The sequence below is a fragment of the Salvelinus fontinalis genome, chromosome 9, assembly GCF_029448725.1.
Source record: "Salvelinus fontinalis isolate EN_2023a chromosome 9, ASM2944872v1, whole genome shotgun sequence".
Classification (NCBI taxonomy): Eukaryota; Metazoa; Chordata; class Actinopteri; order Salmoniformes; family Salmonidae; genus Salvelinus; species Salvelinus fontinalis.
The window spans coordinates 60,390,932-60,407,079 of NC_074673.1; the positions used below are offsets into that span (position 1 = coordinate 60,390,932).

Consider the following 16,148-nt stretch of genomic DNA (forward strand, 5'->3'; position numbering starts at 1 on the left):
CTAAATATCATTAAATCACAAGTCCAAGACACCAGATGAAAGATACACATCTTGTGAATCCAGCCATCATTTCGGATTTTTAAAATGTTTTACAGGGAAGACACAATATGTGAATCTATTAGCTTAACCACGTTAGCAAAAGACACAACTTTTTTTACTCCACCATTTTTTTCCTGCATAGGTAGCTATCACAAATTCGACCAAATAAAGATATAAATAGCCACTAACCAAGAAACAACTTCATCAGATGACAGTCTGATAACATATTTATTGTATAGCATGTTTTGTTAGAAAAATGTGCATATTTCAGGTATAAATCATAGTTTACCATTGCAGCCACCATCACAACTCTCACCAAAGCGACTAGAATAATTACAGAGAGCAATGTGAATGACCTAAATACTCATCATAAAACATTTATGAAAAATACACAGCGTACAGCAAATGAAAGACAAAGATCTTGTGAATCCAGCCAATATTTCTGATTTTTTAAGTGTTTTACAGCGAAAACACAATATAGCATTATATTGGCTTACTACAATAGCATTGATTCAAGCCAAAAATAGCAATAACGTATAAACCAGCAAAAGATATTCATTTTTTCACTAACCTTCTCAAACTTCTTCAGATGACAGTCCTATAACATCATATTACACAATACATATAGAGTTTGTTAGAAAATGTGCATATTTAGCGGCACAAATCGTGGTTATACAATATGAATAGTAGCCAAAATGCAAACAAAATGTCGGGAGAAATCTTGGGAGAGGCACCTATTCTAATCGATAACTAATCATAAACTTGACTAAAAAATACAGGTTGGACAGCAAATGAAAGATACATTAGTTCTTAACCTGTCTAGGATCAGCGTGGCGCTAGCGGCACACCCCCCCCCCCCCCCCACTGAAAAACCAGTGCCGCGAAATTCAAAAAAAATATTTTTTTAAAATATTTAACTTTCACACATTAAAGTCCAATACAGCTAATGAAAGACACAGATCTTGTGAATCCAGTCAACATTTCCGATTTTTAAAATGTTTTACAGGGAAGACACAATATGTAAAGATGTACATCTATTACCTAAAAACACATTAGCATAATCCACCATCTTTTATTTGTCCACCAACACCAGTAGCCATCACCAATTCGGCTAAACTAAGATATTTATAGCCCCTAACCAACAAAAAAACTCATTAGATGACAGTCTGATAACATATTTATGGTATGGGATAGGTTTTGTTAGAAAAAAGTGCATATTTCAGGTAGATGGCATAGTTTACAATTGCACCCACCATCACAAATGGACTAGAATAATTACAATGAGCAACGTGTTTACCTAACTACTAATCATCAAACATTTCGTAAAAATACACAGCATACACGAATCGAAAGACACAGATCCTGTGAATACAGACAATATTTCAGATTTTCTAAGTGTCTTACAGCGAAAACACAATAAATCGTTATATTAGCTTAGCACATAGCAATTAGCAGCCCAGCATTGATTCTAGCCAAAGTGAGCGATAAAAGTCAACATCGCCAAAAGATATTAATTTTTTCACTAACCTTCTCAGAATTCTTCCGATGACACTCCTGTAACATCACATTACAACATGCATATACAGTTTGATCGAAAATGTTTATATTTAGCCACCAAAATCATGGTTAGACAATGTGAAATGTAACTCAGCTGGTCAGAATTTGTCCTTGCGCCACTTAGACAGTGATCTACTCTTATACATAAATACTCATAAACGTGACTAAAAAATATAGGGTGGACAGGGATTGATAGACAATTTAATTCTTAATACAATTGCGTTATTACATTTTTTAATTTATCCTTACTTTTCAATACAGTTTGCGCCAAGCGAAGCTACGTCAAAAAACATGGCGTCCTAAGCCACTAAAATGTTTCGACAGAAACACGATTTATCATAATAAAAATGTCCTACCTTGAGCTGTTTTTCCATCAGTATCTTGGGCAAAGGATCCTTTCTTGGGAGAAATCGTCTTTTGGTGGAAAGCTGTCCTCTTGCCATGTGGAAATGTCAACTGCGTTCGGGATGAACTGAAAAGCGTGCCCAACTTTTCACATCGTTGCAAAAATAAATGTCCCAAAATCGCACTAAACGGATATAAATTGCTATAAAACGCTTTAAATTAACTACTTTATGATGTTTGTAACTCCTATAACGAGTGAAAAGATGACCGGAGAAATATAACAGGCTAAACTAACGCTTGGAACAGGAGAGGGTCGGTGTCTTCCACGCGCGTTACGCAGCAAGAAAAGACTTGCTAGCTAAAGGTTTTTTTCATTTGTAGGGCCTGTGAACGCGCAATCGACCCCGTTGGAATCGTCATCACGTAAAGGCATCCAGGGGAAGACGTAAGAAGTGTCCGTATAGTCATAGCAACGACAGTGCCCTTTTAACTGACTTCAGAAAAGTGGCCAACATTTCTCAAATCTGACTCCATGTCAGGGAAATTGCTGTAGAATGGGCTCTGTTCCACTTAGAGACAAAATTTCAACTCCTATAGAAACTATAGACTGTTTTCTATCCAATAATAATAATAATATGCATATTGTACGATCAAGGATTTTGTGGGAAGCCGTTTAAAAAATTAGCCAAATTAGCATAAATAGTCTAAACAGCGCCCCCATCCCCAACAGGTTAATGCAATCGCTGTGTTAGATTTTTAAAATTAACGTTACTACAACATACAGCGTGCGTTAAAGCGAGACCGCACCTAGATTAATGGCAGAATATGAGTTCTACATTTTTCAACAGAACAACGAATTAACATCATATATAGTTCTTACTTTTTGATGAACTCCCATCAGAATTGAACTCCCATCAGAATCTTGGGCAAGGTGTCCTTAGTCCAAAATAATCGTTGCTTGGTTGTAGATTGTCCTCTTCAACGTTCGAATTAGCAGTAAACATTAGCCATGTGGCAAAGACGTGTCCGACTCACTAAAACGCAGTACAAATAAATATCCGAAAATCGCAATATACCGATATAAACTGATATAACACTGTTTAATATAACAACATTATGAGGTCTTTAACACCTATATCAAATAAAAACAGAGCCGGATATATCTAAGAACTATAAAGGGAGCTTTCTATCACGATAGCCAGAGGTCCTTCCTGCGTCAGAGCGAAGTGAACAAAGGCCGGACCCCACGTTCCCAGGTCATTTATAACCTCTCAGATCTGCCTAGAAGCACCATTTCAATTCTCACTATTCGCTGACATCGAGGGGAAGGCATATGCAGTGCATCTCAACCAATAGAAGACAGGCAAATTAATAAACTGACCTGGGAACAGCTTGCAGAATTCAGCATTCTCACATCCTCATAGGAAGAATGCTCCAACTCGAGTTCTGTTTTACTCACAGATATAATTCAAACGGTTTTAGAAACTAGAGAGTGTTTTCTATCCAATAGTAATAATAATATGCATATTGTGCATATATGCATACTGTACGAGGCAGTTTAATTTGGGAACGAAATTATTACAAAGTGCAAACAGCACCCCCTATTGAGAAAAGGTTTTAAAGTGTTGGGTTTAAGTCTTCAGTTGGGTTCAAACTCAAAAATAAGAGTTATAGGAATCTATCCTCCACCCTCTGCCAAGAAATGAGTACTAAACAAACTCACTGATTTAATTGCCATTTTTACTACCCAAGAGGTGTTTATCACTGGAGAGTTTAATCTTGCATGGGGAACGCAGGATGCTGACTATTTAAAGGATTTTTGCGCTAATCTAAATTTGACCCAGTTGATTACAAATCCCACTTGTCCTAACTTGAAGGACCCTACAGAAATGACTTTTATTGACCTCATATTTACAAGTAATACATAGATATATGCTGAGAGTGGGGTATTTGTGTCACGTTTACTCAAGCTCCCCCTCTCCGGCGCTCGACGTCGCCAGTTATCTCATCATTACGCACCTGCGCCTCATGACGTTCACCTGGACTCCATCACCTTCCTGATTACCGCCACTATATCTGTCATTCCCCTTGGTTCTTTCCTCAGGCTTTATTGACTCTGTTTCATGTCTGTGTGCTTTATGTGACAGGTTAAAGGAAATACTAATAGCCTGTTATACATTAATTAACTTCTTGGGGATAGGGTGCAGAGTTTTCACATATGGAAAAATAGCGTGCACAATTTCAACTTCGTTCTACTCAGCCCCAGAAAATAAGATATGCATATGATTAGTATATTTGGATAGAAAACACTCTGAAGTTTCTAAACGTGTTGGAATCATAGCAGTCAAAACCCTGAGGACCAACCTATCTTTTTTTAAGTCACTGTGTGTTCAATGGGTTGTCATGGGCAAACCAGAATTCTAATCACTATCCACGCAGTTTCTACTGCTTCCACTGGATGTCACCATTGTATGGAAAAAGGTTAAGGTTTTTCATTAAAGAACTGAGAAAGATATTGACCCGGAAGTGGAGTGACGTCTTGTATTTATGTTTGAGAGTTGAGCAAGACTTGAAAAGTAACGTGAGTTTGTTGATATCCTGTATTGAAAACAGATTGACCCGTCTTCAATTTGATCGATTATTAACGTTTACAAATACCTACAGTTGTATTACAAAAGTACTTTGAAATGTTTTGGCAAAGTTTAGAGGTAATTTTTTTAGATATTTTGTCGTGACTTTGTGCAAATTGGACGATGCTTTTTCTGGTACAACGGCGCCAAATAAATGGACAATTTGGATATATATGGACGGAATTAATCGAACAAAAGGACCATTTGTGTTGTTTATGGGTCATATTGGAGTGCCAACAAAAGAATCTCGTCAAAGGTAATGCATGTTTTATATTTTATTTCTGCGTTTTGAGTAGCGCCGGCAGGGTTGAAATATGCTACTCTCTCTTTATTGACATTGGGCTATCATCAGATAATAGCATATTATGCTTTCGCCGAAAAGCCTTTTTGAAATCTGACATGTTGGCTGGATTCACAACGAGTGTAGCTTTAATTTGGTATCTTATATGTGTGATTTAATCAAGTTTAATTTTATATCATTTTTTTGAATCTGGCGCTCTACATTTTAACCTTTCACGAGTATCTACCCCGGATCCCGGATCACCCCCCACCCCCCCCCCTCCCACACTGATTAGCATCGCTAGCATAGCGTCACAATTAAATAGTAGCATCTAAATATCATTAAATCACAAGTCCAAGACACCTAATGAAAGATACAGATCCTGTAAATAAAGCCACCATTTCAGATTTTTAAAATGTTTCACAGGGAAGACACAATATGTAAATCTATTAGCTAAACACGTTAGCAAAAATCACCATTTTTCTTGTCCACCATTTTCTCTCAACATCAGTAGCTATCACCAATTCGGCTAAACTAAGATATTGATAGCCACTAACCAAGAAAAAACCTCATCAGATGACAGTCTGATAACATATTTATGGTATAGGATAGGTTTTGTTAGAAAAATGTGCATATTTCAGGTATAAATCATAGTTTGCCATTGCAGCCAGCATCACAAATCTCACCAAAGCTCCTAGAATTACTAGAGACAGCAACTTGTATTACCAATTTAATCATCATAAAACATTTCTTAAAAATACACAGCACATAGCAATGGACAGACACAGATCTTGTGAATTCAGACAACATTTCAGATTTTCTAAGTGTTTTACGGCGAAAACACAATAAATCGTTATATTAGCATACCACATACGCAAACGTTACCCGAGCACTGATTCTAGCCAAAGAGAGCGATATCATATCATCGCCAAAATATATTAATTTTTTCACTAACCTTCTCAGAATTCTTCCGATGACACTCCTGTAACATCATATTACACAATCCATATACAGTTTGTTCGAAAATGTGCATATTTAGCCACCAAAATCATGGTTAGACAATGACAAAAGTTGCCCAGCTGGTCAAACAATGTCGTGCGCCATATTAGACAGTGATCTAGTCGTATACATAAATACTCATAAACGTGACTAAAAAATATAGGGTGGACAGCGATTGATAGACAATTTAATTCTTAATACAATCGCTGATTTACATTTTTTAAATTATCCTTACTTTTCAATACAGTTTGCGCCAAGCAAAGCTACGTCTAAAAAGATGGCGTCATAAGCCATTAACATTTTTCGACAGAAACACGATTTATCATAATAAATTGTTCCTACTTTGAGCTGTTCTTCCATCAGAATCTTGTGCAAAGAATCCTTTCTTGGGTCTAATCTTCTTTTGGTCGAAAGATGTCCACTTGTCCGTCGAAATGCCCACTAACGTACGACCGGGACCCCGAAATGTGCCCAGCGCTTCAAAGTGCACAACAAAGCAATGCCTCAAAATCGCACTAAAAGGATATAAATTGCTATACAACGGTTCAAATTAACTACCTTGTGATGCTGTTAACCTGTTAGGCGGGCTCTCCCGACGTCGGTACAAATATGACAACATCCAGCTCATGTGCAGGGCGCGAAATTCAAAAGCTATTTTTTTTAAATATTTAACTTTCACACATTAACAAGTCCAATACAGCATTTGAAAGATAAGCATCTTTTCAATCCAGCCAACATGTCCGATTTTTTAAATGTTTTACAGAGAAAACACCACATATATTTATGTTAGCTCACCACCAAATACAAAAGTGGACAGACACGTATGATTATGATTATGATGTATGAATTATGATTCAAGTAGCATGCACAGGCCAACCTAAATAACCTAAAACCAACCTAAAGAACCTAGAAAAAACTACCTCAGATGACAGTCCTATAACATGTTACACAATAAATCTATGTTTTGTTCATTAAATGTGCATATTTTAGCTATAAATCAGTTTTACATTACTGCTCCCATCATTGCTACAGCATAGCTACAGTCTGAAATCAGACGGGAGTAGCCAGAGAAAATACAGACACCAACGTCAACTACTAATTACACCTCATAAAACATTTCAGAAAAACATATGGTGGATAGCTAATGAAAGACAAATATCGTGTGAATAGAGCCAATATTTCCGATTTTTGAAGTGTTTTACAGCGAAAACACAATATATCGTTATATTAGCTTACAACATTAGCTAGCATACGGCAGCATTGATTCTAGTCAAGCGCTAGCATAGCACAGTTCGACAGATATATGAAAAAGCATCCCAAATTGGGTCCTTATCTTTGTTGATCTTCCATCAGAATGTTGTAACGGGGTCCATTGTCCAGTAAAGTCTTTAGTTGGGTTCCAGAATGAAATATTTCCCTCTTTGGTTAGCAAGCACAACGGCCGTGCGGCACTAATCTGTCTTTCTTCAAAAAATTCTTCCGTCGCATGACATCTAAAGTCCAGAATAAATTGCAATAATATAATTAAAGTATATTGAAAAAACATACTTTAGGATGATTTTGTAACATGTATCAAATAATATCGTAGGCAGAGGTCATATTCACCTTTAACGAGCGGATTCCAGGAGCCGAGTCCAGATTCTGCCTCGCGCCCGGAAATTTTTTTTAACTGCGCAGGTCTCACAAGAAGATGTGGTATTCAGTCCATGGAAGAGATATTCGACTCCTTTCAACTCTCACTTCCGCATTACACCCAGATGAAGGCGTATGACGTGTTTCTACGGTCCTAAGTGTCATGACCTTGTATAGACAAGGTCTTAAAGAGACACATCGCATTTTGGAAATCTCAATTCGGCTGGGAAAATGGCTGTAAAAATAGTTCTGTTCCACTTAGAGAAATAATTCAAACGTTTTTAGAAACTATAGACTGTTATCTATCCAATAGTAGTAAATATATGCATATTGTAAAATCAAAAATTTCTTAAGAGGCCGTTTGAAAATGTGCACATATTTTCCAGTTTTTTCAATATTCACCCTGCAGCCTGAAGAAGTTTTAACAGGCTGTTGGGACGCAAGCGTCCCGCGATCCCAGAGAGGTTAAAAAGTATTAGTAAGTTCATAGTATGTGAGGATCTTAAAACATCTAAGGTTAACCTGTTGGGGATGGGGGCGCTGTTTAGACTATTTATGCTAATGTGGCTAATTTTTTAAACGGCTTCCCACAAAATCCTTGATCGTACAATATGCATATTATTATTATTATTGGATAGAAAACAGTCTATAGTTTCTATAGGAGTTGAAATTTTGTCTCTAAGTGGAACAGAGCCCATTCTACAGCAATTTCCCTGACATGGAGTCAGATTTGAGAAATGTTGGCCACTTTTCTGAAGTCAGTTAAAAGGGCACTGTCGTTGCTATGACTATACGGACACTTCTTACGTCTTCCCTTGGATGCCTTTACGTGATGACGATTCCAACGGGGTCGATTGCGCGTTCACAGGCCCTACAAATGAAAAAACTCTGAAGCTAGTCATTCTTTGGGAGCTGCGTAACGCGCGTGGAAGACACCGACCCTCTCCTGTTCCAAGCGTTAGTTTAGCCTGTTATATTTCTCCGGTCATCTTTTCACTCGTTATAGGAGTTACAAACATCATAAAGTAGTTAATTTAAAGCGTTTTATAGCAATTTATATCCGTTTAGTGCGATTTTGGGACATTTATTTTTGCAACGATGTGAAAAGTTGGGCATGCTTTTCAGTTCATCCCGAACTCAGTTGACATTTCCACATGGCAAGAGGACAGCTTTCCACCAAAAGACGATTTCTCCCAAGAAAGGATCCTTTGCCCAAGATACTGATGGAAGAACAGCTCAAGGTAGGACATTTTTATTATGATAAATCGTGTTTCTGTCGAAACATTTTAGTGGCTTAGGACGCCATGTTTTTTGACGTAGCTTCGCTTGGCGCAAACTGTATTGAAAAGTAAGGATAAATTAAAAAATGTAATAACGCAATTGTATTAAGAATTAAATTGTCTATCAATCCCTGTCCACCCTATATTTTTTAGTCACGTTTATGAGTATTTATGTATAAGAGTAGATCACTGTCTAAGTGGCGCAAGGACATTTTCTGACCAGCTGAGCTACATTTCACATTGTCTAACCATGATTTTGGTGGCTAAATATAAACATTTTCGATCAAACTGTATATGCATGTTGTAATGTGATGTTACAGGAGTGTCATCGGAAGAATTCTGAGAAGGTTAGTGAAAAAATTAATATATTTTGGCGATGTTGACTTTTATCGCTCACTTTGGCTAGAATCAATGCTGGGCTGCTAATTGCTATGTGCTAAGCTAATATAACGATTTATTGTGTTTTCGCTGTAAGACACTTAGAAAATCTGAAATATTGTCTGTATTCACAGGATCTGTGTCTTTCGATTCGTGTATGCTGTGTATTTTCACGAAATGTTTGATGATTAGTAGTTAGGTAAACACGTTGCTCATTGTAATTATTCTAGTCCATTTGTGATGGTGGGTGCAATTGTAAACTATGCCATATACCTGAAATATGCACTTTTTTCTAACAAAACCTATCCCATACCATAAATATGTTATCAGACTGTCATCTAATGAGTTTTTTTGTTGGTTAGGGGCTATAAATATCTTAGTTTAGCCGAATTGGTGATGGCTACTGGTGTTGGTGGACAAATAAAAGATGGTGGATTATGCTAATGTGTTTTTAGGTAATAGATGTACATCTTTACATATTGTGTCTTCCCTGTAAAACATTTTAAAAATCGGAAATGTTGACTGGATTCATAAGATCTGTGTCTTTCATTAGCTGTATTGGACTTTAATGTGTGAAAGTTAAATATTTTAAAAAAATATTTTTTTTGAATTTCGCGGCACTGGTTTTTCAGTGGGGGGGGGGGGGGGGTGCCGCTAGCGCCACGCTGATCCTAGACAGGTTAAGAAGATCATGCATTCAGTATTAGTTGATAGATTGATAATTATATAAATGTTGTGTTAGGGTACGAATTGTGAGAGGAATGTGTAAACGTTATGTTGATTACTTTATGTTGTCGTGGGTAAAAGTGTTAATCTGTGATCTACTAAATGCCCTTAATCTATGAGCCTGAGATCGATTGCTCTGGTCTCCACTCAAGTTCACGGAGAATTCGCAGTCTTTTTCTCATTGCACTAAAAGTTCAATAAGTAAACATTCCGTATAACAATTGTGATTCTTTCCCCCCTTGTTCAGGTACGTTATTGATGATTAAAGAGAGTAATTTAAATGTAATAACTTGCTAACATGTCAAGAGTGTTTAAGGTGTGTCTTAGTAACATATTGAGGAAGTTAGTTAAGTTTGCAGAGAGTAATGAGCCGTGCTCGGTTGCAGCTAGCTTCGTACTGCTACGTAGCTGCCATTTTATGTCGATTGTGAATGAACAGGTGCATTGTTAGTATAATATTTTGCGGTGTTATTTGTGTCATGGTTTTTCAAACACTTTATTGCCTGTTGATAAATTGAGTTATGGTTTACTGAGTTAAAGCTTATATTATTATATTATGTATTGAAAATAGTATTTGTTTCAGTGATGTACAGTGTATACTGTTGTGACTTGAATAAGCCTTGTACCCTACAAGACTCTATTTCCTGTAGATCTGTTATTCTGTAAAATGTGTTACTTTTGTAAAATGATTGCACTAAAAGTTCAATGAGTAAACATTCCGTATCACAATTGTGATTCTTTCTCCCCTTGTTCAGGGGTGTAACATTTACGTGTTTCTTGTTTGGTACTATGTTCTATTTATTATTACATTTGCACACCCTGTACTTGCTTCCCGACTCCCAGCGTACACGTTACAGAATAACCTCCTAGGGGAAAAAACAGGAATTATTGTTTTTACTGGTGACGTCAGGTACAAGTGGCGCTGCCGAAGCAACTGAGGATGCCTCAGCTGGCTCGTCAGGCTTCCATGACTCAGATGGCTAGACAGGTTCTCAAGCCTCGGTTGTCTCGGCAGGCTCCCCATGCCTCAGCCGACTAGTCAGACTTCCATCCTGCGCCTCACCCGGCTCGTCAGGCTCCAAACTCACACCTCAGCCGAATTTTCAGGCTCCCCTCCCGTGCCTCAGCCGACTTATAAGGCTCCCATCCCGCACCTCAGCGGCTAATCAGGCTCCCATCCCGCACCTCAGCGGCTAATCAGGCTCCCATCCCGTACGTCAGCCGGCTCGTCAGGCTCCCATCCCGCAGCTCTTCAAGCTTCCATGCCTCAACTGGCTTTTCAGGCTACCATCCCATGCCTCAGCCGGCTCGTCAGGCTCCGATCACGCCCCTCAACTGATTCATCAGGTTCCCATCCCGCGCCTCAGCCGACTCATCAAGTTCCCATGCCACGCCTCAGCTGGCTCGTCAGGCACCCATCCCGCGCGTACGCTGGCTCGTCAGGCTTCCATCCCGCTCATCAGGCTTCCATGCCTCAGCTTGTCGACAGGTCTCTCAAGCCTCAGTTGGCTCCGCTGGCTCCCCATGCCTCAACCGGCTCTTCAGGCTCCCATCCCGCGCCTCAGCCGACTCACCAGGCTTCCATCCCGCGCCTCAGCCAGCTTGTCAGGCTCCCATCCCATGCGTTAGCCGGCTCGTCAGGCACCCATCCCGCGCGTCAGCCGGCTCATCAGGCTTCCATCCCGTGCCTCAGCTGGCTCGTCAGATTCCCATCCCTTGCCTCACCCAGCTCGTCAGACTCCCATATCGCCCTTCAGCCGTCTCGTCGAGCTCCCATCCCCCGCCTCAGCCGGCTCGCCAGGTTCCCATCCTGCGCCTCGGTCGGGCTCGCATCCCGTGCCTCAGCCGGCTCGTCGGGCTCCCTCCCCGCCCCTCAGCCGGCTCCCATCCCGCGCCTCAGCCGGCTCGTGGGGCTCCCATCCAGTGCCTCAGCCAGCTCATGGGGCTCCCATCCCATGCCTCAACTGGCTCGGCGGGCTCCCATCCCACAGCTCGTCAAGCTTTCATGCCTCGGTTGGCTCGACAGGTTCTCAAGCCTCTGTTGGCTCGGCAGGCTCCCCATGCCTCAGGCGGCTTGTCAGGCTCCCATCTTGTGCCTCAGCTGGCTCGTCAGGTTCCCATCCCGCACCTCAGCCGGCTCTACAAGTTCCCGCGCCTCAGCAGATGCGACCGGCCCGCTCCTGGGCCTCGGGACCGCCCCTCTGGTTGGCATCATCCGGCGGCTGGAGCCGCGCATGAGAGTTGGTACTGTCACGTTTACCCCTGCCCCCCCCCCCCCTCCCCCTGGTGCTCAAAGCTACCAGTTGTCTCATCATTATGCACACCTGTCACCATCGTTACGCGCACTTTCGCCTCATGACACTCACCTGGATTATATCACCTTCCTGATTACCTCCGATATATCTGTCACTCCCCTTTGTTCTCTCCTCAGGCGTTATTTTAGGCGTTATTTCTGTTTCATGTCTGTACGTTTTTCGTGTTTCTTGTTTTGTTCTATTTATTACATTTGCACTCCCTGTACTTGCTTCCCAACTCCCAGCATACACGTTACAATTTGCTTTGGATATTAGTGACCACTGTCCTATTGTATGTGTCAAGGATATACAGATACTTAGATCCAAACCTTGTTCTATCAACACGGAATTTAAAAAATGACAATGAACAGGCCTTTTTTAGAGGCATTTATTTTTGGTGACTTTGATTGTATTGCATCTATACCTGACCCAGAGTTGGCTCTGAACCACTTCTCAAATGTTTTCAATTGTATTGTAGATAAACATGCTCTCTTTAAAAACGGAGAATTCAAAATAGGTCTTGCCCTTGGTTCAGTCCAGAGCTATCTGAAGTTTTACACATGCTGCCTGGAAGTCATACATTTCAAGAGTTAAAAGCTGTCATCAAGGCAAGGGTGGCTATTTGAAGAATCTCAAATATAAAATATATTTGGATTTGTTAACACTTTCTTGGTTAGTACATGATTCCATATCTGTTATTTAATAGTTTTTGTCTTCACTATTATTCTACAATGTAGAAAATAGTTCAAATAAGAAAACCCTTGAATGAGCATGTGTTCTAAAACTTTTGACCGGTAGTGTACACCCTGTTTATGGTTTAAGAATTATCTTAGCGACAGAACTCCGGCTATCTTGACAGACGAGATTCAATCTGAATTTCTTGAGATTCAAAAAGGTGTTCCTCAGGGTTCGATTGTGGGTCCATTATTGTTCACTCTGTAAATTAAGGACATAGGAAACACTGTTAATACTTGTAACATTCATCTCTATGCAGATGACACAGTTTTGTATTTGTGTGCATGATTTTGATTCACTTATAGATCTTAACTTAGTTTTGCATAGGTTATGAAATGTTGACCCTGAGGACCCGCATATTTGCGCTATAAAATGGAGCCGAAATTTAGCTTGATTCTCATTAGAAGTACCTTGGTGTCTGGATTGATGACAAGTGTTCCATCGTAACACATATTGAAAATCTGAAGCGAAACAGCCCATGCAAAAACAAACAGATATTTAACCTGTCTAGGATCAGCGTGGCGCTAGCGGCACACCCCCCCCCCCCCCACTGAAAAACCAGTGCCGCGAAATTCAAAAAAAATATTTTTTTTAAATATTTAACTTTCACACATTAAAGTCCAATACAGCTAATGAAAGACACAGATCTTATGAATCCAGTCAACATTTCCGATTTTTAAAATGTTTTACAGGGAAGACACAATATGTAAAGATGTACATCTATTACCTAAAAACACATTAGCATAATCCACCATCTTTTATTTGTCCACCAACACCAGTAGCCATCACCAATTCGGCTAAACTAAGATATTTATAGCCCCTAACCAACAAAAAAACTCATTAGATGACAGTCTGATAACATATTTATGGTATGGGATAGGTTTTGTTAGAAAAAAGTGCATATTTCAGGTATATGGCATAGTTTACAATTGCACCCACCATCACAAATGGACTAGAATAATTACAATGAGCAACGTGTTTACCTAACTACTAATCATCAAACATTTCGTAAAAATACACAGCATACACGAATCGAAAGACACAGATCCTGTGAATACAGACAATATTTCAGATTTTCTAAGTGTCTTACAGCGAAAACACAATAAATCGTTATATTAGCTTAGCACATAGCAATTAGCAGCCCAGCATTGATTCTAGCCAAAGTGAGCGATAAAAGTCAACATCGCCAAAAGATATTAATTTTTTCACTAACCTTCTCAGAATTCTTCCGATGACACTCCTGTAACATCACATTACAACATGCATATACAGTTTGATCGAAAATGTTTATATTTAGCCACCAAAATCATGGTTAGACAATGTGAAATGTAGACAAGCTGGTAAAGAAAACGTCCTTGCGCCACTTAGACAGTGATCTACTCTTATACATAAATACTCATAAACGTGACTAAAAAATATAGGGTGGACAGGGATTGATAGACAATTTAATTCTTAATACAATTGCGTTATTACATTTTTTAATTTATCCTTACTTTTCAATACAGTTTGCGCCAAGCGAAGCTACGTCAAAAAACATGGCGTCCTAAGCCACTAAAATGTTTCGACAGAAACACGATTTATCATAATAAAAATGTCCTACCTTGAGCTGTTCTTCCATCAGTATCTTGGGCAAAGGATCCTTTCTTGGGAGAAATCGTCTTTTGGTGGAAAGCTGTCCTCTTGCCATGTGGAAATGTCAACTACGTTCGGGATGAACTGAAAAGCGTTCCCAACTTTTCACATCGTTGCAAAAATAAATGTCCCAAAATCGCACTAAACGGATATAAATTGCTATAAAACGCTTTAAATTAACTACTTTGTGATGTTTGTAACTCCTATAACGAGTGAAAAGATGACCGGAGAAATATAACAGGCTAAACTAACGCTTGGAACAGGAGAGGGTCGGTGTCTTCCACGCGCGTTACGCAGCAAGAAAAGACTTGCTAGCTAAAGGTTTTTTTCATTTGTAGGGCCTGTGAACGAGCAATCGAGCCCGTTGGAATCGTCATCACGTAAAGGCATCCAGGGGAAGACGTAAGAAGTGTCCGTATAGTCATAGCAACGACAGTGCCCGTTTAAATGACTTCAGAAAAGTGGCCAACGTTTCTCAAATCTGACTCCATGTCAGGGAAATTGCTGTAGAATGGGCTCTGTTCCACTTAGAGACAAAATTTCAACTCCTATAGAAACTATAGACTGTTTTCTATCCAATAATAATAATAATATGCATATTGTACGATCAAGGATTTTGTGGGAAGCCGTTTAAAAAATTAGCCACATTAGCATAAATAGTCTAAACAGCGCCCCCATCCCCAACAGGTTAAACAGTCAGATTTTGATGGGGATTTTTGTATTATGCTAATTGATTGACGTGTGGGCACGTCAATCGACTCTAAGGGATTTTTATTATCAACACTGCATGTGAAGACTAAAATGCAATCAGTATAGTTTATACAGATTATTTTTTTTTTGTTGTTCAGCCACGATGAAGGATATTGACTCTTAATCCAAATAGATTACAAATCAGTGCTGCATTCTCTCCTCTCTTGGCTACGGAAGTCTATGTTTGTGCAATCTATTTCTCTGTATTACATTTTTTTGTCTATTTCTACCTCCTCTCTCACCTGTCTTTGTCTGTCTCCACCCCCTTTTTCCCTCCCTATCTCTTTCACCTTCTCCGCTTCCTGTCTTTCTGCCCCCCCTCCCTCTTCTCCCCCTCTCTCTCTTTCCCTCTGTCTCACTCGGCTTCCTCCGCCACTCTCTCTCCATTCCTCTCCCCTCCCCCTCTCTCTCCGCCCCTCACTCTGTCTCTCTCTCTCTGTCCCCCTCTCTCCCCTCTCTCTTTCTCTCCCCTTGTCAGGTCCAGAGTATCAGGATGTGGAGGTGCACCTGTTGAGGGAGAAGACTGGGTTTGGCTTCCGCATCCTGGGGGGAGACGAGGCCGTGCAGGCTGTGAGTCCGGACGCCCGTGACAAGGCTCGTATGGGACGGGCTGGACAACACACACACACCATATAATGCATACCTAACACACCATAATACAAGTAAACTTAACAACATGTAATACACATCTCACACAAGCACGTATATCCTCATTTAACACACCTGCTGCCTGCTGCTGCCTACACACTTAACAGCATACACACCGAACAACATATAATGCCCACCTAACATCATAAAATACACACATAACACCATAATACCCATATACACTATAACACACACTTAACGTCCTTTTACACGCATATAATCA

At 39.9% G+C, this 16,148-nt stretch overlaps 1 protein-coding gene across 7 annotated transcripts in view; it reads left to right on the top strand.

Annotated features, from left to right (window-relative positions):
- Nucleotides 1-16,148, top strand: part of LOC129862896 (membrane-associated guanylate kinase, WW and PDZ domain-containing protein 2-like) — a 362,503-nt gene that overhangs the window by 332,261 nt on the left and 14,094 nt on the right. For 5 of the 7 annotated variants that reach the window (XM_055934977.1, XM_055934980.1, XM_055934975.1 and 2 more), the window contains one exon: nt 15,756-15,871. In XM_055934977.1, coding sequence (XP_055790952.1) covers nt 15,756-15,871 — 116 coding nt within the window. The remainder of the gene's footprint in view (nt 1-15,755; nt 15,872-16,148) is intronic. The other 2 variants (XM_055934978.1, XM_055934979.1) reach the window with 1 other exon arrangement.